At 36.9% G+C, this 27,660-nt stretch overlaps 2 protein-coding genes across 8 annotated transcripts in view; one reads left to right on the top strand and one right to left on the bottom strand.

The window, feature by feature from the left end:
• The window catches only part of LOC103461116 (coiled-coil domain-containing protein 148-like), a 32,091-nt gene extending 31,850 nt beyond the window's left edge, over positions 1 to 241 (bottom strand). Inside the window, exon 1 of the mRNA XM_081603923.1 lies at positions 158 to 241. The gene's annotated coding sequence lies outside the window, so the exon portion shown is untranslated. The remainder of the gene's footprint in view (positions 1 to 157) is intronic.
• LOC103461688 (plakophilin-4) overlaps positions 1 to 27,660 on the top strand; it is an 89,994-nt gene that overhangs the window by 4,432 nt on the left and 57,902 nt on the right. For 3 of the 7 annotated variants that reach the window (XM_008403997.3, XM_008404000.3, XM_008403996.3), the window contains exons 1-2: positions 12,697 to 12,817; positions 19,627 to 19,760. In XM_008403997.3, coding sequence (XP_008402219.1) covers positions 12,811 to 12,817; positions 19,627 to 19,760 — 141 coding nt within the window. In that variant the 5' untranslated portion in view covers positions 12,697 to 12,810. Of the gene's footprint in view, positions 1 to 344; positions 517 to 12,696; positions 12,818 to 17,409; positions 17,432 to 19,626; positions 19,761 to 27,660 lie in introns of those variants that run through there. The other 4 variants (XM_008403998.3, XM_008404001.3, XM_081603899.1 and 1 more) reach the window with 4 other exon arrangements.

Raw genomic sequence — 27,660 nt, 5'->3', positions numbered from 1 at the left:
TATTAGAAAAAGGATGAGCAGCGAACGTCAACTTCTAAAATCAAACAAATTAGACCTCAATTAATTGTAATGGGTTACTTTTACATAGGTCTTATAAATATTCGATGTCATGCCAGAAAAATCTACTTCTATTTACTTACTAAACCATCTAACTTACCTAGTTTTCCTCTCTTTAGTGTATAGGTTGACAAACCACAGTAACCACGGTAACTGTCATCTCTGCTCTAACTGGTCATTTCAAGCATACGTACCTCCTCGGAAACGCCTACTTATCATGCCACAACCAATCAGGAGTGCACTTTGGTTTCCCACATTCCCAGTTACGTCATGTCAGTTCGCTCTGCCTGGGACTGCTGCTAGAAGCAGGGAAGGGGTTGTCTCTTCTTCCCCTCCAGTATGGACACGAGTTTCGTTCTTCCACATGCATGGGAGTAAACTGGACTTTACAGATGAAGTTACGCATTTCCACGTAGGTCCGAGCCACAGCTCAGCCCAGCGCAGCAACTGTCCTCCAAGGTATGTGAATTGTTATTTTCTTGTTTGTTTTTCATGGCATTTCCAACTGCATAGTAATTTAGGAGAGTAGAGCATCTCTGCTTCTCGCGGAGAAGAAGCAGGAGGGAACGGGCAGCTGGTTCAACTCTGAAAGTCTCGTTTTTCGGAGAAAACCAAGAGGGAGCGCTTTATGTGCGAGTGAAAGAGAAGATAAGCTATTTTAAAGCTTCTTCTCAGCGGGAAACAATCCAATTCTCCGCTAATCTTCTTCTTTGGACCTTTTCCTCGCAGACCGCGCTCACCTTTCAGGGAGAGTCCTCGCGCTGTTTCTTTATGTCGTCCCTAACCGTTGCTGGGAAAACTTAGCCGGATAGCGCAAAGAAACAGTTTCTGCACCAGTTTTTTTCTTAAAAAGAACTCACTGCATTTGGGGAATATGCCACTGTAACCTTGCGTTGTAAGCGGTAAAGTAAAAGGCAGGTGAGTTTTAGGAGTGTGGGAATCTCTGGAATGCGAGTTTGCAGAGAGGCGGAGATCCTAATTTCTCCTGCCCCCACTAGATTGATTTTACCTTTTTTTAACTCCCACGTTTTACTCGCTACGTTCAAACTACGCCATATTTAATTACCCTAATCTGCATTTTTTTTTTAAACCCAGGGGCGTTTCTTCAAGTTCCCATTGCTGTGTATTGTGCAGAAAACCGACCTTTAAGATAATGGACTTCGTTGCCACCGTGACTGCTTAAGAAAAACTCTAATTATCTAAGCTAATGTTTTTACGTGCAGCATGCTTACAACGGTACTAATTGGGTAATTGTCTCAAATCTCATGCCACTCACCCAAGGATTACATTATTGGTAAAGGATGTCAGATTCATGGGAATTTTCTGTTGCTGCTTAATTAATTCAGTGGACTCTAGACTTTATCCTAATTGTAACACTGCACACATAGGGATAACAGGTAAAGTGATTATTGGTCTCAGTTTACAATGACATCACATAGTTTTAAAGGCAAAGAAGGGAACATTTGAACAAAATTGACATATTATGACCCTTTTTTGTTTTTAAGGTTAGGTGTTTTTGATGCATTGAAATTTTCAGCAAATGTTGCTATGTGCAAAATATGTCCAATGGCATTTGTGATCCCAATAGGAATATTTGCAAAAGGTCAAAGCACTATTTGGGTACAGTGTTTGGTAGACTAAATTAATTCAAGTCAATGCATGAAAACTTTCCTTTACAGTATTGCCACTTGCATCTTCTTCATTTCCCATGACTGATATAGAGCTTAGTGAGCAAGATCATGAAGGTCAGAGAGAGAGAGAGAGGTTGAGGCATTGGGATGACACATTCTTTGTATTTTTCATAAACAGAAATATATATATTTTAAATTTAATATCAAAGTAGAAAATACATGGTGTGATACATTACATTAATGAAAGGAAGAAAAAGAAACTGAAGGTATTGTTTTAAAGAATGAGTATTATTAACCATTAACAAAAATATTTCATATTTTTCTTGTAAGTGGAGGAAAAGTGAGGCTTTCAATCAACCAACTGAACAGCAGCAACAGGTGGGAGAGGGGTGGCAGTGTGCTATTTTAATGCATGCAACTATTCCATTACTACTTTATTTATTTGTGTAAATAAATAAGGGACTTTACAAACACATGTCAAGTCCCTTTTTCCACCCAAATTCGAAATGGAATGGATTTGATTTAGTTTGTAATATAGGGCAACGTCTAATGCAGCACAAAATGCACTAGTGAGTCTTTACTTCATTTTGTAGCTTACGCCATACATAAATCCTGGTTTATAGGATGTTCTTGGGGTTTTCTGCTAAAGTAAAACCACCCTTAAAACAATTTATTTTCAGAATTGACATTCACTTATTTAATGACAACTTCCCACAAAAATATGGTACCATTATTTGAGCTGAGTGCAGTAACTTTGCATAGTCATTAGTGATGCTTAATTTGCATAAAAGCAATCATAAGGGAAAACAAAAATGTCATTTTCTAATTGCCATAAATATTCCCACATGATTTTTCCCTTGTTTTGAGCTTCCGCTGGTTTTCCCTGTTTTTTTGTTTTTTGTGCTTCTCCTTTTTTTGTCAATCACATATTTTTACTTCAGAGCTTTTAACAACTGCTTTTCTATTGACATATATTTTTTAAATTAAAAAGAAGGTATTGGAGCTGTGGGCATGCCTTCCTTCTAAAGCCAAATTGGAAATATAAGCTCATTAAAAGAGGCGGTTTCTTGCTTGTTTGTTCTTTCAACAAATGGTGAAAGTAAGCCTAATAAATGAAGATTGAACAGTTTATTGAAACATCTGGAATATCATTGCAGACCCACTTCTAAGGCTTTAAATGGTTTGAAAAACATTATCATCTAATTGTTTTTGGGTAATGAAGCCTACACATTTTGGTAATGATTGTAGTCCTTGTCTCCCCCTGCCTCTGAAAAGAAGCATTCTTAAGTTTCAGCTTTCATCATGCAGAAGTGGACGGGTTATCTGCATGCCATTGTGTAAGTGAGTTTTATACTGGAACACTAGAAGTTCAGATGCTTCGCTGTCTCTTGCAGTCATCCTCCCTTTTTCTCACACCGTCAGACCTAAGCACAGATACTCAGTGAAACCCTCCCCTCGTGATTCACATTACTGCACTGCTTACACACAGCTTCACAGCTGACAACCATCAGGGGTGGTTTTCTTTGGAATCGAAGGAGCAAGACAGAGCCAGACTTTTCCACTATCTTTTGTTGTTGCTTTGCAGTTTTTAGCTTATACCTAAAGCACAAGACTTTATTTGGCCCATTGGATGTTCATTTTTAATTTTCAGAGGACTTCTTGTACAACTCAATCAAATTATTTCATCATGGTACCTCATGTTCAGTGTTCTTCTTAGTGAAAAGTGTGATTTGTTTAAAGAGCAACGTGAATTGCCTCACATGTGTGCTAGCACTATTATGTGTTTGGGGAAGGCATTCTTTATATAGAAGAAACAACCCCATCCTGCAGCAGACAAAACCGCAACCATAGCAAAGGTCGGTGGTGTGATTATTTGACCCAGACTTCATGGTGAGTTCTTTTTAATGGAAACTGACAAGAGCTGAATAGCTTGGTAGTCTTTGGCAGGTCTGTTCTCCTTATGCTTTTTCACCCCCTAAATTCTGGCTAACATCAAGGCTTAATCCTTTACCCCCACATTGCGTGTCAGATTTCCTTTTTTTAAGCTACAGTCAAAAAGAAGCCCCCTCCCACACTATTCCCCACCAATTTTTTGGAAAGAGAGAGTATTTTTCCAGTCCCCTACTTCATAGGCTGTAAGCTTGGAAACAAAGTGGTGAGCTTTCTTTGTGTCTGTGCTAAAGAGCCCCCCAAACACCCTCTCCACCCTTCCAACTCGTCAAGACAAATTCAGTGTCCATTGTGTGCAACTCAGTCGGTTCTAATCCCTAAAAATTCAAGTTTTTACTGCATCTTTTGTTCAATTAGTGTTTCACCAATGGACACACCATGCAGACATAATGTACAAGCACACTTAAGTAAATAAAAATATAATCTTTTGGTTGAAGAGAGAAAAATCTTTATACTCATAGAGTGATGTATTTAATTTGTCATTTCATTTTGCTGATAGTGGCTCATGAAAATCCTAACTTCAGTTTACCAGTTTAAAGTAGTAAAGTTTATCAATTTTAAAGTAAGAAAAGGAATTAAAATAATAATTTGGATATAGAAATGTCAGCCTTTATGAACTATTGCATCCTATGATCGGATTGTGTGACTGCTGGAGCACTAGGGAAACCCAAGTTGCTAATAACAGCCATTAGCTTGTGTGCATTGTTGGGTTTGTTGACCCACATCTTCCCCTTGCAATACAGAATAATAAACACAGTAACATCATGGTCATTGAAGTGGCTTTCAGTACCTTTGGCAGGGTGGACGGGTGGCAAGTCCTACTGGAAAATAAAATCAGCATCTCCATCAAGCTCGTCAGCAGAAGGAGACAGAAAGTGGTCTAAAATTTGCATGTCGACTGCTGCGCTGCCCTTGGACCTAATAAAACACATTGGATTAACACCATCATATGATTTTGCTCTCCAAATTATGAATTACTCTTGACACTTCATAATGGACCTCAAGCAACTTGGATTATGTGCTTTTTCACTCTTTGTCTAAACTTCAGGATTTTGATTTCTAAATGAAATGCAAAATTTGCATTCATCTGAAGAGGACTTTGGAGCACTAAGCAACAGCCCAGTAATTTTTTCTGCTTGGCTTTACACAATGAATGAGACAATGTTCTGGATAGATCTTTGTGTGTGCATTTGAAACACTGACTCCAGCTGTAGTCCTCATTAATCTCCCCCTGACTCTTGAATGGTTTTTTTTCCCCCATCAAGGCTGTGGTTATTTTTGTTACTTTTTAACCTTTTTCTATCACAGTTTTTCCTTCCACTCAACCTTCAGATAATAAGCTTGGATCCAATACAGTGTGAACATCTAGCTCCTTTTGCAATGACCTTTTTAGGCTTACCTTTCTGGTCGATGGTGTTGGCTGGACAACTGTCAAGTCAACAGTTGTCCTTATGATTGTGTTGGCCATAACAAAAACTAGGTTTTAGGTTTTCAATAGCTGTAACATTTACATATATAGATCCTTAAAAAATATCTACGTATGAAATGAATCTGTATAATAAATAAAAATTAAAAAATTGATGTAATTATCTTATCGAGTTTCATATTGATGAACAAAAAGCATGAAAAACTCTGCATAGCAGCAACGGCAAAAGGACATTTGCTTTATAGTTTGCAGAATAATGAAGACATGTCTGAGTGATATTTGTGTGGATCTGTCTTGTCTAAGAAGTTGCCTGAGCAACTTTGGTATATAGCTTTTGTGGGATGAAGATGACTGATCACAGAACAGTAGCAGAAGCAATCAACCCAGTGAACACGTACGTTCATCAGTGATATAAATCACTTTGTCAAGAAATCCAACAAACATCAGGTTCTTTCCATTCCACATTATGGCTTGGTTTGAAAGCATTCATCTTGTCTCCGCCGAGCAAAAACCACATGTAGTAAAGTGGGGGATTTCCATAGTTATATTCATCTGCCATCATGTGAACACATTCTTTCTTAAGTATTAAAAAGCTGAACTTTAGATTTGGCAATGTGATATTAATTAAAATGGTTCCAAGCAATGATCATGTTTTTAGAACGTTTTCTGATTGTATCTGGAAAAAAAATACCAAATTTACTCAAATAAATTATACAGCCATAAATCATCAATATGTCACAGTTAGACTTGCTTTGGCATACGTGTGAATAAGCCTTAACATGCGTGGCTGGTGGCTAAATGTTGATCTAACTGGATATGTAGACGGGAAGAGTCCCAGATTTCATGCTGTGGTTGGGTTCCTGATAGCTGAAGATAATACAGAGCACAGAGAATGTCAGCATTTTTAGAGATTAGAGGCACAATAGAATTTTGTCCAGTAAAACAGCCACCCATTGATCTGACTTGCTGAGTCTGTAACATGTACATTCGTCTCTGTTGATGTGGTCAGTAGAAGGACAGAGTTCCTTCCTTAGCAAAGAGCTAACTGTTGAAACAATTCAGTCAGAGTTACCTCAGCAGCTAACAGTTGACCTTGCTGAATGTAAAGTTCTCCTCACATTATCACCCCAGGAAAAATGTATCTATTTACTAGTAGTTAAGGGAAGAGGGTGAAACACTTTTTAAGGAGGAAAGACAGAGCTGAAAGATATTTTTTTATTTTTTTTATCTTGTTGTCCTTTAGACTTAGCGTACAGATGCAACAAAAATCATATTACTTCAATACCAAGTTGATTTTAAGGTTCTAAGAAACAGCTTCCTGAATTATATGACTAAACAACTATTTTAATCTTATTTACAATTAAGCATTAATAAAACTGGCAGTATGAATGGAACCAGCATTGTATGTGTACTTTCAGTTTTGAAGATAATCAAAGGAAATTTATAGTCAATTTATTTTTAGACATTTGACTTAAAGTACTTGACTTTTTCTTTTTAGTGCTTGGTTTTGTCTGTCCTTCTAGATTTCTTTGTGTAAATTTGGTGGTGTTGGTGTTTGAGAGACAGGGCTGTCACAATACAAAAATATCACACTCCCTACCGAACCTAAGAAAATTACTCGGTACTAGATATCACTTTCAACAACCTTTTTTGAAGAAAGAGTTGTTTCTAGCAGTAAATATTACCAGATGCAGTCAGAATTAAATTTTTTTCTTTGCTTTTATTATCATATGTAGTAGGCAATGTAATGTAGCCCTCATTTACGGTTAACTAGATTTGTAAATGGGGGGCTTGCTAGTCATTTCATCACTTCGCTGTTTGGTCAGGGATAGAGATGTATGCTGAGGGATATTCATCTAATTTGTACCCACAGTAGAACAGTGTCCCAATAGCATAGGCTGCTTACAATTTTAGTATTATAAATACAAGAATGTCATTGATCTTTTTAAAGTGCTGTTAAACATCATAGTTTTGGTTATAACATTAGCTCAGCTAGCATCTGAAATCCTTTAGCTTTTTCTTCATTCTGTCTCATAAACAAAACACCTTCAAACCACACTTGTATCTTTACCTTTTTGGCCAAAGGTGAATTGTAAATGCTTTTCTTTGGATGTTCTTTCCATTTTAGTTTCAAACTTCCAGCTGCAACTCAGTTTTTTTTTTCTCAATCATGAAGGTTCAGGTGAATCACTGCAGATAAGCATGAGGCTGAGTCTCTGTTACCTCTATCTGAAGACGGAAAATTGGTCAGTTTGCATTGATTTTCTTGCCACTGAGTATCATTTGAATAAATATTATCTAAATGTTGATGATTATGGCAATCCTAGTCAGAACATGATGGCATATCCCCATGTCATTCCAGTGACCACACACCTTGTGCTAATTATCTAGTCCACAGCTGAATACTAAACAATGTGCAGGATTTACATGCCTCACCTGTTTGCATAACAGATTCCCTTTTTAAATGTCAAGGCATTTAGATGAGTGCAACAAAGTCAAATTACCTCAGAAAGTGGATTTCTTGACTTTGAAAATGAGCAAATGAATGCAGTTCAAATCCGTGGCATTTAAAGTGACATTTTATAGACTTCTATTAAGCTTTACATTTTGCTGTAATGTTAAGATGTGAATGTGGGCTGTATTGTATCAAGACTTGTACTGTATCTAAAGCTGAGAAATCAATGTTGGAGAACTAGTTTTCTGTCACCATTTGGTTTAGTCCATGTAGAAAAAAAATCTGTTAAATAACTCTGCACAGGTACAATAGGAACCTATGTCTTGCAAAGATCTAATTGACCAAAAGACTTTTTATTTTTGCCATTGTTGTACGTGCGATCAGATTCCCTAAGACGTTCTTCACCACCTCATAGTGTTCATTCACATCACTGCAAAAACCTCAATATACAGTAAAGCTCACATCCTCTATGTGCTTCTCTCGCCTTGAATAATCAGTCTCATAATCAGTTTCACAATCTATCAAGGATCAGTCTGAAGCTCTTTTAAGGATATCTTTCACAAATTAAAAGAAGAATCTGGGGATTTTGTATTTCTTTGCATTATCAGTTTAAGATTAATCAATAATAATCACACTTTGCGTGAGAATTATAATAAAAATCAACGGGAACTAGGTCAACATAATCAAGAATTATATTTGTCATAAATAAAGCTGTGTATTTAGTTGATGGTACTACTTACTTTCTTTGAACCAACTTGTATTTCTGCAGAGGTTCTGACACTTTAGAACCCTTTCTACTAATGTTAAATGTATATTTAATTATTGAATATGCATTTAACTTAACTTCACCATTGAGTCATGTAATGGAGTTAATGTTGTTTTTCTCTGTCTCTGTTCAGAATGGGGGTTATAAATCTTCAGAACTATTTGTGGCTAGCTTTCCTCTTGCACTTTTATTAATATGTTTTGGCAGCACATAGGTCTTTCAAAGGCTTATCCCTCATCCAACTGTTGAATATTTCTGATAAATAAACATTTTACAAAAAATTAAGTGGGGCTATTAGACATCTAGGTTGTGTAATAATAGATCAACATTTTCCTTTGCATAAAAATGGTTGTTCTTGAACTCCAGTAATTTGAGGTCCAAGCAACTTTTTACTTGGAAAATTTCAAGGACTTGCATGATGAAAATGCAAAAGTCAAGGTAGAGAACAAAGGCAGAAAATTACCGAGGAAGATTGTCTTTTTTTCCTCTTGGGTTAAGTAGCTGTAATTTCAGACATCTCTGTAAAAGCACCACTAATTAGAAAAGGCTTGAACATGTGAGATTTCTGCTTATTCTGTTGTCACTAAGCATCACATTTAGTTAATTTATAAAACAATTTAATTAAGTGTGATAAAGTATAAGCAAACCTGATCTTATGTTGTAAAATTATAATTATAAAGCTATGGAAATATTATAATTACTCTTCCTACACATGCACATTTAAACATCACCACACAGTTGGTGATTCAGATGTGTCAGAAAGATAATTGCACACCACTGTTTTTTTTTATTTTTTTTATTGTTTTCATAGTGTATTTATGAGCTGCTGCCATAAATGAACAGCAGCACAGCTAGAACTCCAGCTTGTCTACCCTGAAGGTCTGGGCATCGATGAGGCAGTGCCAAGGAAAATTAGTTTTCAGACAGAACATCTTGAGCCCTCCATTTTCTTGCTTGTTTTGTTTTCTGTATCAGATACATTGTACATCAATGAAGAACACCACCTAGAATGTGCAAGCTGTTTGTCTAATGTCAAATATCTAACTGTCACTGTGCCAGATGTAATTAAGCATTGGAATCATAAAGTCACATTTAGGGCTTGCAGTGAATATCTGCAAATTTGTGCTTTTCAATTGTCAAGAGATCCCACTAGAACAAGGAGTTCTCTTTCTCTTGTTTTCCAAGTTCACAGAAGTTCAGAAGGACATGTCTCTTCACAAAAGAATTCAGTCTCGCAATCTTGATCATTTTTCACTATTGTCTTAAATAGCTATCTCAGTGCACCAAGCAGCTCTCTAACAGGACTTGGTGTCACAAAACTGGAATTGTACAGATATTCTATCTAGAGATTATCATGGATGAAAAGGCATCTCTTTTTCAAGAAATATTGCTTTAGCATCCTTATATAAAATAACTATCATGACTTCCCCCAAAATGTCCCAGAGCTGTGTTGCATTCCCAGCCTTTATCTTATGCATAAATCAGTATTTTACACATGGGTGTGCCCCACTGGTGAAATAATAACAGACCTATTCAAAACTTTGTTTTGGATTGTTTTCATTACTTCTCCCAGTAAATCCAGCTCTTATGTAGAACTGGAGTCTCTGGATTGAGAGGAGTTTGTTTTGTTTTTTTTTACCTGCTAAACACCATTTTCCCTGTCTAAAGGCAGAAACATCAATTTAAAAGTTTTACAGACTTTCCTAGGCTTTTATGGTTTTATAGCAAATATTTTCAAAATAAACATACATTGAAACAAATAGGTTATATACTGTATTTAAGCTCTTGTCTGTAACTATGGACATTGTTTACAGATGGAAGGAACTATTTTATTTATTTATTTTTACCAGTTAATCTGTTGACTTCCAGAACAAGCAATGAGTGTTAGTCACAAGGAAGGAATTATGGCATGCATTTAGTTATTAAGTGCAATAACAAAATTAGTATTTACCTTCCTCATATAACTTCTACAATTATGATCAGATTCTGTGGGAAATACAAATTATTTAGGGTGGCCATATATTTGAATTGCTCTAATTGTCATGTTTAATTTCCATGGTCTCATAATGTAATAATTCTACATTTAGATGTCTTTTTTTGTTTAACTAATGCGAGTAAAATAGGAAAGAGGGATTACAGCTTTCGTGTTCCGTGCACTCTACAGTATAGTGGTTTTCAACTGCTAATTAAACAAGATATCGCATCTTTACGCTGTTTCTGCTTTTTATAGAGTAATACTGGGAGTATACTAAGCTGATAGTTGATAAATTATTTGGGTTTTGCAGCTTTTAAAGCGTTCCAACTATAGTTTTAACAGTGTTGCTATAGGTGGTACTTGTTTGGTTTATAGCCCATTTAAAATAATTTCAGACAACCAAATTAGTTTTTCTTTAGGCCAAGGGAAATGCTGATGTGACCTTCTTTTAGGCAGCTTGTTGTCAGTGTTCAGCAGTAAGTTTGGGAGGGGCTCCAGTCACAGATTGCATCTAAAACCGTGAGATGCCTTTGCTAAAAATGAAATGGCAAGCTTACTGTGTGAATGGATAGAGATGTATCCAGTTATTTCATGTGCTCTTATTTTTATGATTTTGGTGTTTCTGTCCATTTGGATATAAAAATGTAAACATTCGTCATCATCAGTAACTTATTATTATGGTATGTCAAATAATTTCTTCTGGACAGAAAATGCTTGTCACAGCAAATGGAGTGCACAGGTTTAGTAAAATGTGCCCTACTGATTTAACCAGACACTTGCTGAACTTTTAAAAGAGGTTAAATAATGAACAACTCAAACCATGATGAAATCATGTTTAGCAACAATCTTCTAGCACAGCTGTTAGAAAATGAATTAGTTTCTTTTAATGACTTCTGTAAAATCACACAACCCAATCTAATACTATAATTCCCTATTAGGCAGCCTTACTCCAGCACGCTGTATTTGCATTGTAACAGTATGCAGAAATGCATCAGGGTATTAAATGTATTTAACTAACAATGTGTGACAGGATGAAGCATGTCTGCCTAGCTCAATCTGTGATTCTATTTAAGGGATTTGCATGCAATCAGAATAATTCATGTCCTGCTCTGCCACAACATATTGCTGCGGGTGCCATGTTGGAAACAGCTGATGAGACTGAAGTTGAGCCTCTCTGCTCCGCATTAGGTGAACTGGTGTAGTGAGGAAATTATTTTAGAGGCGACTCATCTCTGTTGGGATTTGTTCGTTGAACGATATATTGCTGCACACTGTAAACACAGATTGCTTGGGAACGCTGTCATCTTTTTAACGCGTCCTCCTTTGAGTAAACATTTCTCGTGAGATTTAGTGCAACAGAGGACACATTAATAATGTGTACATTAGTGCATTCTGATGTAGGTGCTGTAAAGAAAGTATTTGCCTTTACTGATTTCTTCAGTTTTCTTTTTTATTTTATCATCATTATTGTTATTTATTTATGTATTTTTTATTTTCTTTTTTGTCTCTTGTAGATGAATTTTAAGATTAGACAAAGATAACCTGAGTAAAAAGGAAAAAGAAAAATCACTTATTAAATAATGGCCCCATTTATTAGGGGGGGGGGTAGCTACATCAACTAGCATGATCTAAAAATGTATTATAATAATTCCCAATTTAATATGCCACAATGATAAATCACGAATCAACCGCTATTTAAATTTTGAGAAGGCTTTGAAGAAATATAATAATCTTTAATTTAGAAAATGATGCTTATTGCTAACTTTAGTTTTGGGTTTTTTTGTTTCTTTTTTGTGTTTTCTGGTTGAATTTGTATTTTTGTTTTTAATTAACATTTGTTTATTTTGGGGGACTATTGCTTAATGTGAATCCTATGGTAACTGTACTACTGTTGCTTGTTTGCTTAGTTATATAAAAAATTCAATAACCATATTGCTAATAAAAATACTTCAAATAGTTGTAGCTGTCATGAGTGACATCCATCCATCCATCCATTTTCTTACACCCTTGTCCCTTAGTGGGGTCGGGAGAGGTGCTGGTGCCTATCTCCGGCTAACGTTCGGGGCGAGAGGCGGGATTCACCCTGGACAGGTTGCCAGTCTGTCGCAGGTCATGAGTGACAAGTTATTTGAAAAAGTAACTGCTACCCTAAATCTAACAAGGAGAAAGCCAGAATACTTCAGATGTTTTCTGTAATAAAATCGAATCATTATTAAAAAAAACTGCATTTCATATTTACTCAGGTTATCTGACAATGATTAAACACAGAAACAGTAAAAGTCTGTAAGGATGTAAATACTTTTTAGAGCACTTTAATACTGTTTCCTGCTAGTCGGGGGCAGGCCCTGCTCTGTGGACACATGCTCAAATAGACCTCAGTTTATTGCAACACAGTGGGCGTGAGGCTCAATGTGTAGGTTAGGCTTTGAGGCAGCATCTTGTGGAATCGTTTTGCCTCTTCTCTTTATTGAGAAAGAGGTGAAGATGTTGTTGGAACGTTGTCGCTCGTCCACACAGACTCGTGTGTCCCGCCATTGGTAAACCAACAGCATGACTGGTATGTGTCTGTTTAAAGGAGACTTTATCATCCTCATTGGCTTATGGGGCTTTCACCGGGTAATCATTGATGGAGTGATTGTGTGTACAGCTGAAACTGTTTCAAGTCTCTGCATTCCTTTTGTTTTCGGGTGTGTCAGGCGTAGGTTGTTTTTTGCTTGACATGGTGGAATTGCTATTTTTTGCTAGCAATTCCACCATGTGCTTTGAGAAATTATCATCCTCCTGAGAGGAATTTTGAGTAGGTTTGTTGCTCACAAAAAGCTACAGTAGTCTGTCACTTGCTGCTTTTTTCAGGGCTTCCTTGCTTTCTATTTGGAAGTGCTCAGCATAGGATTGCCAAAATTGTTTCAGTTTTTTTTGTTTTGCCTGAAATCGATACTCCTTGGAATGTTCTTTTTGTGAATTTGTTTGGTTTACTGGTTAAAACAGGTTAAAGTTCAACCTGGTGAACTTGTTTGGGACTAAAGTTGTTAGTTTTATCTGGGAAATCAATACACTGTTTTGCAAGGAGTGACTATGTGCTGTAGGTCTTTAGGGAGGCTGTTGATGATAGTAAGTACTATATTTCCCCCAGCTATTCTTTTGATTGCACATAAGGCTGATTAGTCAGTCTTAAAAGCATCCATCTGTGTCTTACTTAAAGAGTCAAATTCTTGTTTTTAAACAGCCTATTTCCTTTTCTCAATTTAACTACATTCCATACACCTCTGTAGTTTAGGGTGTTTAAGGTTTGAGACTTAGTATACTCTAAGATCATTTCATCTTCTTGACCATTTAAGGTTAGAGTAAACTCAACAGTTAGCCAAAGAGACTGGTACAACTAACTATACCACAACTAAATGCCACAAATCTTTCTCAAAATGTCAAAAATTCTCAAAAATGGGGAAATGCAACACTTGATATCATCATCAAGATGATATCCCTATAGTTAACTATAGGGATAATATAGGTAACTATATTATCCCTATTGCAAGAATTTTTTATGTTGTGCAGGCTTAGTGCAGTTGCCATTTTGGAAATGTAATCAGAGTTGAGGTTTCTAACCAACCCATTCAGAAGTGACAGAGCTAAAAAATATTCACTTCTGATCCATAGCCAATTTCTCAGAGTACCTTTACTTAAATGCAATAATATTTTGGTTATGTTCAAAATGCTGTGTATTTTTCCTTTGTAGTAATCGGTAACATATTTAACCAGTAAGATGGACCTCATTGGATAAAGATTAGTTGTGGAAGAAACTGCTTAAACATTTGGAAATTTAATTTAAGACGTTACAGATTTTTATTTCTGGGATAACTTGAAAAAGTCACATTTCCAACAATAAAAAAAATAATAATAACTTGACTCACTGAATGTTAACTGCTCAGATCTCTTGCCACCTCCACTTCAGATGCATCACAACTGATTTGTTGTAGAATCTAAAATTTTGTTGTAGAGAAGCTATTTTAGCAGCACTGGTAGAAATATTAACTTTTTTATATTTGAAAGTGATATAATGTAAGAATCGCTTTAACATTTTTTAGATAAAAGAAATATATTTTCAAACTGATTCCTAGCACAGATTTCTCAATGAACTTTTCATGTGGACGTGTTTTGTTTGAATTTGTTTTGAACAGGCATGTTTTTATCAGTCGGTTTTTCAGTGTCAGTCATGTTCTTTAAGACAAATCTTCCATGTTAAAAGATAATAAGAGTAATTGATTTATCTCGGGGAACTGTACGTCTTCAGCTGACAGAGCCTAATTTCTTTGACAGACATACAAAAGGCAAAAAGTGAGTTTATAAATGTACTGTTTAAAATCCAGCTAGTTTTCCTTTTTGGATTTCTAAAAGTAACGTCTTCTTAGAATTGTGAGTATTTCTGCCATTAACTTTGTTGTCCAACCACTGTATATGTTTGTAAACTTCTGTACACACAGTCTTCAGTCTGTAAATCAGTATGAGCTACTTTGCTTTTGCAGTAAAAATCCTGAACTAAATGTTTCTCCTCACAGAAGTGACCCATATTTCTGTGCTATCTAGAAATCCCTGTAATAGATTCGGCTTTGAGCCCTCTTGGTACCTCTCCACAGGCTTTGCACACCTGAGTGTGAGCAGTTTATCCCGTACTTTGCAGACCTCAGGATTACTCAGTCTGAATTACAAGTGTCAGTGGGCCGCCATCTTCACTTCTCCCACTCTTTGATGCAAAAGTGTGGATTTTGGTTAAACCATTTAAAGGAAACTGGTATAGCCTAATCTCACTGTGGTTTTTGCTTCTTGCTATCAGAAAGGTTATAATTGATAGGACCATGTTTGACAAAAACTGCATACAAATTGTCTTGTTGCTCTTAGTTTGCAGACCCATCAAATAGTATTTCATATAAAACCTAACATCCATAGGGAGATAATTGTTTATGTAGCTGCTTCTTACAAGTTCTTACTTTTTATTGTTTTGGGAGAAGGAGTCTTATTGGAGTCTTCGTGTTCAACATGTACACAGACCATACAAAATGTATTTCTTTTAAAACCAGATGTGTTTGAAGGTAAACTCTGATGTAAAAGAAAATGATTAAGTAGTACTTTGTGCATAATGTTTAAGGATGCTGCATCTCTGGTCCAATAGTAAAACTCATTTGTCTACATAAAAAAAGTGATTTCAAGTTTATGCAGTTGTAATGTTGAGTACGATCACTTTCCTTGTTTGATGTTATCCTAAATCTGCTTTCTGTTCTCTGATTTTTTTTTCTCCCCTTCTGTTTATCTTCTGTCTTTCTGCGTTACACTTAATATAAACATGAGGGTGTTATATAACTCCTCCTGTAAAGCATGGTGCCTGCTGGACAGGATGCAGGCATGTGAGTTAAATACAGCATCAAGTTAAGGCTTCTTGCCTTGAGTCATTATTTTTTTAGCTTTATGTAGAACCATAATGTCTTACAGTAACTGAGTCAACCTTGAACTCTTCTGTATAAATGTTGTCCAGCAACAGATGTGAAATCATTCAGTAACTGAGACTTGGCATGAAAATGGTCATTGATGTAAGTTTGAAAATCTGAGCCATAATCTAAACTGGAATGACTAAAAATATGCTGCAAATAATCTTTTCCCCAAACTGCACACCTCCACCTGATTTATGTGGCGTGTACAGATTTTTAAAGTGTTCTGCTTATAAAAAAGACTCACAAACCTCAATGAAATTAAGCAACATTGAAAAAAGAAGAGTCAGCCAGACTTCCTCAATATCACTGTAGGGGCATGATTGGGTGATTCAGAGGGTTTCTCATCTTATTGCTGGCAATGAGGGTTTTTCATGTTGTCACATGATAAGGTATTCAGATTTTTCACTCCTGCTTATGCACTTAGGCTCTAGTTTTAATAAATGTCACTGTTATAGTAGTTTAAATGCTCCTGATGATATAACTTCAACATTTTTAGAGCCAAAATGTTTTGGATGTGAACATGCAACACAGTGTACTTTCAGTATACCTTGACTGTACTTTCACCTTGAAAGAGCAGTTTTTCATGCTTTGGAACAATAAATCTGTCATTCACCTAAGTGTTCGGCGCTGGCCGAGATTCGCCTGGGGTGAAATGTGCACACTGACCTGCTTCGTGCTGCAATACTCTCTGTTTTAGTATTGCATCTAAACTCATTCTCTCCTTTTCTCCTTAAAGGTAATGTTTCATGTTTGTATGTGTGCATGCAAACATGACCTGTAGTACAACTTATGTTTAATGCCAAAGTGCTCTGTGAAAACACTGATGCAAGACACAGTTGGGACATAATGAGCGTCAGATTTGTTCTTAAATGTGAGTGTCTGTGGTAGAGTTTAGACTTTCAGAGCTCCATCTTTCACACTGATCTTGGCAGGATTTTACATGTTCTAGAATGAGTTTTGTACTACTATACTTCTTTTTCTCTTGCTAACAACATCTGCTACATTTCTTCTAGGTTGGAAGACAGTTTTGTAGAAAAAGTGGTTGTATAAGGAGCTCATGGGAGTGGCCAAGTCTGAGGTCAGCACTTCAGATCATGTGATTCAGCTAGTTAGGGTGGGGTCAGACTAAGACTTTTCTTAGGAGACTTGAGAGACAGAGGATTATTTCACTATAAAAGGGAGATTTAAATAGTATCTGTGAACTCGATGCTTATTATTATACCACATTGACTAAAGAGACAAATATGTCACTGAATAAAAAATTTGCTTGTCATTTTCAGTCGTCTTCGCTCTTAGTATTAGTTTATTGCTTTGTTAGAAGAAGTAGCTGTGATGTTTTGACCAGAATGAGGTGACGTTTACGCTGAGAAATGCACACGGTGATCCCGAGACATTAATCTAATGACATCCTTGAAACCTGAACATACTGGACTTACTTCGCAGCTCCTTACCTACTTCTATCTCTCGTGTTTACTGCGTAAACTGTGGAAGTGTTTTCAGTAAGGTTTTCTCCCCTCTGTGTTAGGGGTGAACTGCGAAAAAAAATGTTGCAGAACAAGTGTGCTGGGTCTGTCAGACTCCGGTAATCTTGCAGTCGCATTTTTGTTTTCATTTCCATTTTGAAGAAACGAAGAGGCTGAAACTAAGGGGCCACAATTATTCAAGTTCTGATAAGATCGGAAATATTAGAGGTAGGTTTAGTCACACTTTATTTTTCTTTGCTTAATAGTGCCTTCTGGATATATCCACTCTTCATTCTTTTTGTTTTGTTATATTTGTATTTAGTCTTCATGCAGAGTGTCCCCAATTTTAAGTTCAACTTTAGACTAAATATTTAGTGTATGTCTTTTCCTTTTATGTTGCAGCATTTTTTTGGCATATGTCATGTCACAGAAAGGTCATGGCTGGTAATAGTTATTTTTTCTGGTGACATAAATAGCATTAGCCATGACTGTGCTTATCCACCAGCTTAGGATATGTTAACAGTATTATTATGATGATTTAAAACAAGAACACACAACATAATCCAAGTGATTCCAAGTAAAGCTACAATTTCACAAAGCTGTTAAGATAACATAATGTCTATACTTTATATGTATTGTTATTCTGGTTTTGAGCTGACAGCTAAAACAGTACAGGTACAACTCAGTCAATTAGAATGACATCTAAAAGTTTGTTTATTTCAGTAATTAAATTTTTAAAAAATTATTTTTTTAATTTGAGATATTTAAATTATATTTCCAATAGGGGTGCACCAATTTCCTTCATTTTGGGAGATCGGCGATCAGCCGATTTTTACATGTGAAGCCGATCTTCTCCACCGATGTTATCAACCTCGGCAAAGGTCTAAAAATCAACCACTGTGCTTTTCTTTTCTCACTTGAGAAAGATTTGACTGACAAACTGGCCAACCAGGTCATGTCTGCACATTTACAGTTAACAATAGTCACCCCATTGTTGCCAATTAGGCAACCTTCTTGATACTGAGCAACATTTCAGATTGATAATCGGCAATCGGCCAGAAAACTGCAATCGGTGCACCAATAATATCTCCTTGTTGGAAATAGTTTTTGTCTATTTTTGATGTTTTTAAATCTTGTGGTTGACTGGTCGATTAAACCATACTTCATCACTGCATAACTCCCTTGACCCATGAAATCAGATGGCCTGTACACAAGTCATAATGCAGAAGTCAGGGGTGTTTACAGACCTCTGCCCCCTTACAGCATCGGGTCTTTCATAAAACACATGAAGTCATCTAAAAGGCGACTTCATCCTGTCTTGAAGTGTTTGGTGAAAGTGATATTGTTTTGTCCTTCGGTTTGACTCAAGAAAAAATATTGTCCACCTTAACTAAGCTGACTTTATTCTTGGTCAGCCCTATCTGTTGTTCCCCCTTGCTTAGTTTTCTGGAAATGAATTACTATGTCTGTTGAGTCAAAAGCTGCAGTGGAAGTGGGAGGGTTCTGGGTGCTGCAAAACTATGAATGAACAAATCGATCTGGGATGCAGACATATTCTCCATAGACCAAACCACTCAGCAGTAGCACAACATCAATCTGTCACTCTAGAGCCGGGCTGGCACCTGACCCCAGGACACCACACACACCTTGAATAACCTGGACTGTTTTAGGTGACAGGCACGGGAGTCACATTTCTTCTGAGTGTCTGGAGATCTTTAATGTGCTACATTGCTTGTCAATAACAGTAGATTAATCTCATTAGATTTTTACTACTATGTCTTGGTGCTCCTAATAAATCTGGATCTACCTGGAGCAGAGATTCCTGGACTGTCTCTGTCAGCAGTTGATGGTGGACTAATGAGACCATCACTATTCATTCTGCTTTCCTCGACTGGGAGATAGAGAGCCAAGAAAAGAACACCTGATCTCCTTGCTTTTGCTGTTTTTACTCTTGTTCATCTTCTGCCACCTCTACACTGCATCAATGTGCAAACATGCACATCATTACCTCTTCCATCCCTATGCTAGAATAGCCTCAGTTAAGCTCATTTTCCATCATTTGTGTTGTATTTGTTGTGTGATTCTAATTCCCTATCAATCAGTGTTAAAGTTGTATGCTGTTTGATAGCCATATGGCACTGATTTGCAATGTCAGAGACATAAAACACTGACAGTCCTCCTCTCGTCAGGCCATATGGCATGCGTGGGTGTGTGTTTGTGTATGCATTGGTATGGTGTGTGACCACTAATGGTCAACTCTCAGCATCACTTGCCAGTGTATAACAGGGATGGGTTGGTTTTAAGTCAAATTTATGAGGGAAGTGTGTTTGCACAGGCTTGCACACATTCTGTTCTGTGTAGAAGCTTCGGAGCGGAGTGCCTGCGTTGACCACAGCGTTGTGTGTTTATGTATGTCTGTTCAGGAGGAATGCCAGCTCCTGAGCAGAGCCCAGTGACGGAGGAGGGGCTTCTGCTGACCATCCGTGACAGTTCAGCTGGCCGCAAAATGGAGACCAACAACACGGCCAATAACATCCTGGCCTCCGTCAAAGAACAGGTGTGTTTTTTTCTTTTTCTTTTTCAGCCTTACAGTCTGTTTGAGTCACTTTTTATCATAAGAGATAAAACATATCTCACACTATGAATCATTAGTGTACGGTGGCATTTATTGGCTGTTATACTGCTAGTGACTCACACATTTTGTAATGTGCATTTTCTTCTAATTTATAGGTAATGTTTCACTATGACTACATGAAGTTTACAAGAAACACACCCATTTTCAGTTTTTATGGGAGTGAAATCGGGACTGTTTGATGGACATTCCAAACACTGACTTGACTGTCCTTTAGCTTCCTAGCTAATTTTGTGATAATGTCTATTTGGAGAACCCTTTTGTGCCCAAACTTTAACTTGAATGATTTATTGAGGTGCTGCTTTAATATTTCCACATAATGTAGTGCCATTTATTTTCTGAACTGCTGCAGTCCCCGTGCACATGATTCTGCCACCCTCCTAGTTCACACTACACAGATTATTTAAATTCCTACAATAGCACTCATCTAAGATTAATTTGTTTCTCCTAAAAATCTGAAGTGGACCCAGCTTGACTCAGGATATTGTTTGTTTACGCCCTGCAGCTGAGGTCTGGCTTGTATCAGTGGATGACCAGGAAGCTCAGCTGTAGCAGCATTTCAGAGCTTGAGCTTGACGTGACCTCTGATTCGCTCCATTTCTGCCTCCCTCTTTGTGATTCATGTACACTCCCCTTGGTCTTGCACACACATGCACACATGACACACACACTTTCCTTTCCTTTCTGGAATTAAGATGGTCTTCTATGTTCCTGAAATTTCCTCTCTGGATATTGTCCAGAAAAAAAACTTTTGTTCATTGTTTTACATTTTAATTCTATTATTTCATGCTTATTTAAATAAACTTTTTGAAAGTCACCTAAACTATACTGTATAATAAGTTTTACTTTATCAATAATCTATTTTCAGCCTTAAGACCCATATAGATTTACTGCTGGAAAGTTATTGTTTCCACAAGCAAGGAAGGGGAAGTGGGGAGCACCTGTCCATGTCACGTCCTTCCTTAGAGTATTTGAGTATTTCTCAGTTGCTCGTCCGGTTCGAGCAGATATCCATGCAGGCAAGCAGGAAGAGCAAGTAGTCTGCCTGAACTGTTGCTTTTCTGAATGACTCTCTGACTCACTGGTAGGAGCTATGCTTTAAAGATAATTGCTATTGGAACAGTTGAGACAGTAAGATGATCGTTCTTGTGTGTTTGGCCAGAGCGGAGTTGGACAGGAAAATAAAAGGGTGAGTAGAAAGGAAAACTTGTGAGAGGTCACTCTTGGCAAATGTGAGAATGTTTTTTCCTCTCTGCCTTAATGGTTTTCCTGTGATTGTTGAGGAGACCTTCCAGGGATTGCTCTGTTGATGTAAACATGTAGGACCGCTTTGCCAAAGGCCATTTGTGTTTTAAGAGCACAAGCTTAAAATGACTAGCTTCTTAGTTCAGTTGTTCCTTTTTCTTCTCTTTCTTTTTGCCTGATCATCAGTAAAATTCCTTCCCTGTAATTTCCTTACCAATCCCTTCTTTTGGTCTGCTTTTCTTTCTTTTTGTTTCAAAGTCCTGTTTCAATAACTGTTGTAGTAACAGTTGCTCAAGGCTTGCCAAGAAGCCCAAACAAGGATAGATTCACCAGCATACTATGGTTTCCTTCTCACAGAGTGATCCTTTGCTTGGACATGTCAGACAGGGAATGTCTCCTTTCCTCCTTATGGGAGTCACATTCACGATGATTTCAAGCAAGCCTATTTTAAATGTTTAATATTCAGGGCATTTCTTGCTGAACACTACTTTTTTTTCCTTTCACAGTGCCTCATATTTTTCCATTATAATCATTAATGGATTGCATTATGTTTCAGAATTAACTTTGAAAATTCTTTTTTTAGTACTTGGTGTCCTGATGAAACTTAAGTCAGCTGTAAGGGGTTTCTTATGGATAATCAAGGAGCTGGTAGTTTCTATCTCTTTGATCTTAAGTGTAATTAAAGCTGTGTAGTGAAAGTTGTGGCTGTAAAAATATTAATTTTGAACGACTATTTCATGTGGATTCAGTCTTTATGACTCATCTTTCTTGTCTAAGCATTTAATTTGTTGTCATTCAAATTATCTATCTTTCTTGGTTTGTGTTTTTAACATATGGTACATGTGCATTTAATAGATGGTAATATAGTGTGCATCTCAATAAACCAGTTATTTCAGGAGTTCAATTAAAATATTTGGTTTACTAGAATTATTTCTAACTACATGCTTGAATCGTGAGAATGAGATTCTTTTTTAAGACCTGTTAAAAATTCTTAAAATTGAGAAGTTTACAAAAAAATCTTTCAGTTTGGTCAAATTGTCTTTGTATTTATTTATTTTTTTTATACATTTAATGACCTGGGTCAAATATTTTTGGTCTTCTTTTACAATTTTGTGACAAATATTTGCTGGGAATTTGGCCCATTCTTTCTGACATAACTGAGGTAATTAAGTCAGGTTTGTTGGCATCTAGAGTTTTCGGGTTGCCAGTCCAAAACATTGTCTCCATTGTCCGTATGCCTTTTTGTAGTTTATTTGGTGATATGCTTAGGGCTGTTATTTGGAAGACCCATATGTGCATCATTTCGGATCACAAATGTTTCTACAAAGATTATCTTTAATTGTGTTTGGTTTACAGTATTATAGATGCCAAATGATTCCTACTCCATTGTAGCATTATATGTAACAGACTTTTGTTATCTAGCCATTGGAAAATGTTATTGCTACAGTAACTTAAGAGAAAATATTATTACACCTACAGAGCCGCTTCTTCTTTTCAACTAGCGATAACACAATGTTATTGAATTTTCTGCTAAGTCTATATTCTTGTAACATAATAAACTTTGGATATTTATCTTCTCCAACCAAAGGACATTGGTTCAATTTCAGAGTAATGGTTCTACTAAATGTTTATTATGATTAGAGTCAGTGCAGGTTAAAGCTACACAATTTATTGAACTGCAGTCATCATTGCTGTTTGAAGCACAAAGGACTGTTTTCATGCAATATCTGAGAAAATGGACTGCAAGGAAATATTATTAGTACCTGGTTTGTTGCTTTTCCTTATTGGCTGTTTTATTTAGGACAGTAACAATTAATGATTAAAATTCATTAAGTCAAATTATCTGCCTCAAAGCTTTGTTAAATTTCGTTTTACTATTTAGTGCACCATGTTCTATCCAGGTGATTATTTGTGTTGCGCAACACTCTCACTTCCGCCTGTGAGTTAACAAATGCTAAGGGCTAGCAACATAACGTCTAACTTTGAAATTTGGTCATTGATTGACCCAATGTAGCCATATGGACAAACCGGAAAATAAATTTTATACCATCCTGGTCTATGTACCGCCACCTGGTACATGGTTGGCGTATATGTTTCTCTGTGTGTGAAGAAGGTGCCAAATCCTGTCACTCAAAAATGGGAAACATGGACAAAAAAGCTATTAATGGCTGGGCAAAGTGAACCTTCATTTATTAAATTGACTGAATATGAATACATAAACAAAAATCTGGAGTATAGACATCTTTTTTTAAAATAAGTTTCTTTGATAACCTGCTTCTTCATTAATAAATAGAATGTAATTTAGGATTTTTGTGTAATTATTGCCCAGGTTAACTTAAAAAGTGAGCTATTGTTACGTGTTAACTTTCTAAACTACAGAGAAGAAATTGTTAGAGATGCACAAATATAAAAAATTGGACCGATGTTGAAATGCAGTATTAATACATTAAAAGTATTATCTGAACATTATGAAACTATGTAGAAACAGGGAAAGTTGGTAAAGCTATCACCCTGTGAAGTATCACCATTCCTGTCCAAGTGCATCTCTGCATAAAACATGGCGACACTTCGTGCACAGCACTGTATTGAAGTGCATGGTTTACGCAGGCTCTGTTGCAGCTTGGTTTTGTTCATTTGCTTATTATTAATATTGCTTTGTACATTGTAACTTTGTACACATCACGGTAATGCTCATGATATTCCGCAGTTTAACGTAAAAACCTTTGCTATTTGTTACCTTGTCTGGAATTTGATGGTCCTAATTTTTCTCAAAAAGCACCTTTCTCTGACAGCCAAAAGTCTGAAAACTGAGTGGACAGGTTGCTGGACCTTGGGGTAAAAATGTTTTTTTCCTTCTTCTCTGAAATAAAATTCTACCCACTCAGAGTCCAAGAGTTGTCTTCATCATATTTTGCTGTGAAAGTTATTTTCAGACTTCAGTCAGACCCTCTTGCACCTTTATTCCTCTACTGTAAAGCCATACTACTGTAAGATATGCAGCCACTGCTTTTTGGACCTTTCTCAAAAAACAAAAAAAATATGTCGTATGGATTTTTTGGAGTCTAAAACCCAGTGATGCACTTTAGCTTTCATGGTACCCTTCTGTAAGTTTCAAGTTCCATTGAGAGACGAGTACCCCGCATAATCAGAGATGCAGGCTTTTGAACTGAGAGCTCACAGCCAGCTATATAGTCTATTTTCTTTTCAGCTTGCAGGACATGGTGTCCACCAGAACAAAATATTTCCAATCATTTGAACAGCTTTGTTCCATCTTAAATCAATATCATCCCAGAAAAGATGCTAATGATCAGCGTGTTAATATTTGGAATCTTTCTTGTGTGATATGGTTTTAAAAAAGTATCTTGCTGACGGAAGAATGAACTGTATGCACTGAGAGTGATTGAGTGATATGAGAGCTTTAGGATTAAGGGTTTTTAGCATTGATTTTCTGCTATGTTAGGTTCCCGAACTGACTTACTCCAAGTTCCCTGGACCAAAAATGTCAGATTTTGGGCAATTTATTGCGTTCTGTTTATTACATTGTACACAACAATCCAACTGTTTCGGGACTGGGGCTGTCCGTACTTGTTCTGTTCTTTAGTTCATGTAATTATGTATTGGATCATGTATTTGCATATATAATGCAGTTACTATTTCTATTTACCATTCATAAATGAGGCACCTTTAGTGCCACAGTCCATCAGCAGCTGCCTATTAACACCCACATTAATTTAGGAAATAGATGGTTCAACGTTGGACCTCAAAGGGGTTTTTAATCTATTCAGTAGTTTTGGCTCTTGAGCGAATCCTTTTAAATCCACCATGCAGGCATCAGTGCCTAGGAGGTCATTTCATTTAAGAGCATTCCAGTGATGACTTTGACCTATTAACTGCTTTCAAATGCATTTTGCACAAGAAAATTGGCTTCAGGAATCAAAGGCCCTTCAGTTTTTCTAGCTTTTATATCGTCCACAAAAAGTCCTACTTAATGTGCACTTAGTGTCTATAGTAGTCCTCCAGGGTTTCTTTTTCACATGGGTTAATATACACATCCTCATTATGCTGGGAAAACTCAGAGGAACAGGAGCTAGTGAAGAAGCTTTTGTCTTTTTGAAAACCAACATCCTAATTGAGCGTTAACTACTATGTCCTTCAACTTTTTCTTATTTTCATGTTACAATCACAAAGGTTGATACATTTTTATTTTGTTTGTATGTGGTAGTTTTATGACCTATCACAATTTTTTTCAATCAGATAAATTTGTATTCAAGCCTCTATACTTTCATATTTCTAAATAAAATCCAATTTTAATAAATTACTGAGATTAAATGGCTACAATTCAGTCTCAGCATAAATAGTAGGGGCAAGACGACTTTTAATCGCAACATAAACAGGCAGAAGAAGGTGTTCTTACCAGATGAGACCAAAAAATAAATCATTGAGCTTTCACCTAAAATTACATATCTTTGAGGCTTGACAAAATGTGAAAAAACTGAAGGGGAGTGAGCATCTTTGGGGGTCTCTTAAAGGCTGCTACACACACAAAAGCAGTTTGAAGTTTCTTTTTTGTTTGTGACAGTGCCACATAATCTGTTCTCTACATTTTTTTGTCAATGTTTTCTGAGCTCAGTCTTCCTATATTTTTACAGCGCACGCCTGCAAAAATTAATTGCTTAATTTTCAAAAATGGTATCACCTTACCTGTTAAATTAAACAATTGTTTGAAAAAGAATAACCCATCTAATATTTTATGCAGACCTTTTAGGCCATTAACTTCAGAAACATGTGTTTTGTCTGTTTCTATCTGCCGAGAGAGCTGTGGCTGTAGACACATCTACACATCTGGCCCAGCTGGGAAAATGGCCTCTCACTAAGGACTCACTCTGGTGTCTCAGCGCAACGCCTCACAATAAAACACACCACACTGGAAATTTCCTTCTTTGAGTCAATTGCACATGAGCAGCTTGTGTACCTCTTGGCATTCCCTGACAAACTGGAGCCAGACTTTTTGACCCCGTTTTCTCCTGCGTTAGGCATAGACTGATACAGAATGTTCTGTACACACTCAAGAACTGATGGAAATGTTGCTTTCATTGTTGCATCTTTTAGGTTCTGTTTAAAGCTCCGTTGTGCTGGCTAAAATATGACACACTTGAGATAACCATACAAGCCTTCATCTTGTTTTAATGAAGCCAAGTTCACCTTTGTCTGAATGACCTAGGTAAAGGAGTTATTAGTTTGGGTCAAGGTAAAGGCTCGAGGCAGTTATGTTGCTACTTTGCATTTCCATGCCATAAGAGCGGCAGGCAGGGTGAGTTCTCTCTACAGGCGTTGGTGCCTGTTCCACTTCCATAGGCGAAATAAGAACTCTAATTACAATCGACTAGTGATTTTCTCCAGTCCTGAGGGTTTTATCTCCCTTCCTCTGCGTGCCGCTGCCGCTGTGACACAGGCAAGGAGAAATCTAGAGGCATACAAATTCTGGCCTCGATTATAGTCATAAAAATGGAAGCCTGGCTCCGAGCAATTACCCCATGGGGGAGCAGAGTATTAGAGGGAGGGGGTGAGGCATATTCATAGGTGAGAGATGCAGGTGAAGGAGAGTGCTCAGATACAGAAAGAAAAGACAAAAACGCTCGGATATGTGAAAAGGACATACTTAGACTGTAGCTATGACGGAGAGAGTCAGAGACTGTCACCTGTGAATAGTTTGTGAGAAGAGGCTCTCAGTGCAGCTGAAAACAGAAAATAGAAGAAGAGAGCAGAGGAGGATCTCCTTTCAATGTGACATAAAGTCAAAGGAGCGGCACTCTAGCCTGACATGATGCGCTGTCGCTTTAAACACAGCCATGGGAGCACTGCCCTCAACTAGCCTGCTAATACTCATCAGCGTCACTGTCATCATCATCATCATTATAACTGTAATCATTGGCACTGTCAACACCAGGCACAGAGGAAGCAGTCTTTGGAGAGCAAGAGTTGTCCTCTTCATACAGATGTGTGGAGTTTAGTGAAACCTCCTGTTTTGAATCACTACTAAGGGTTATGTCTCCACATCACCTTTTACCCACTGTAAATGTCTTTCAGATGATTTTCTCTAAATGACTGATCTTTAGGTAATCACACAAGAGCAATCTCTGTTCACTACATTGGTCTCTCGATTGACAATCTCTACAGTGTTCACTCTTCTCATTATTGCCCAGAGCAACTTTCTTTTTGTCTGACACAACACTATTGATCTTTCAGTGGAATTGTATGTTCACTGGTGTACAAGATTTGTTCTGGCTGTGTGGATTCACTGCTTCACCTTATAAGGCGTTTTCCTCCCGTCGAGGAGTTATGGATTCAGTTGGTCCTATTAACTGGATTAATGTCTCGGAATTTTGATTAGTAGTATAAACACTTTTTTATATCATTATAATAACAAAAAAGGAAGAACAAGTCTAGTTCAAAAGTTAGCTTTAAAAACAAAAAGTACAAATATTCCGATTTTGAAAGGCAACAAAATGCTTTTGTATACTAAACTGCTTTGACAATTTGATCTGTTTTCTTCCATAAAACACCAATTATTTGGGCTCCG

The sequence above is a fragment of the Poecilia reticulata genome, chromosome 2 (genome assembly GCF_904066995.2).
Source record: "Poecilia reticulata chromosome 2, P_reticulata-male-v2, whole genome shotgun sequence".
Taxonomy (NCBI): domain Eukaryota; kingdom Metazoa; phylum Chordata; class Actinopteri; order Cyprinodontiformes; family Poeciliidae; genus Poecilia; species Poecilia reticulata.
The sequence above is the reverse complement of the archived record's forward strand: the minus strand, read 5'-3'. Positions and strand labels throughout refer to the sequence as shown.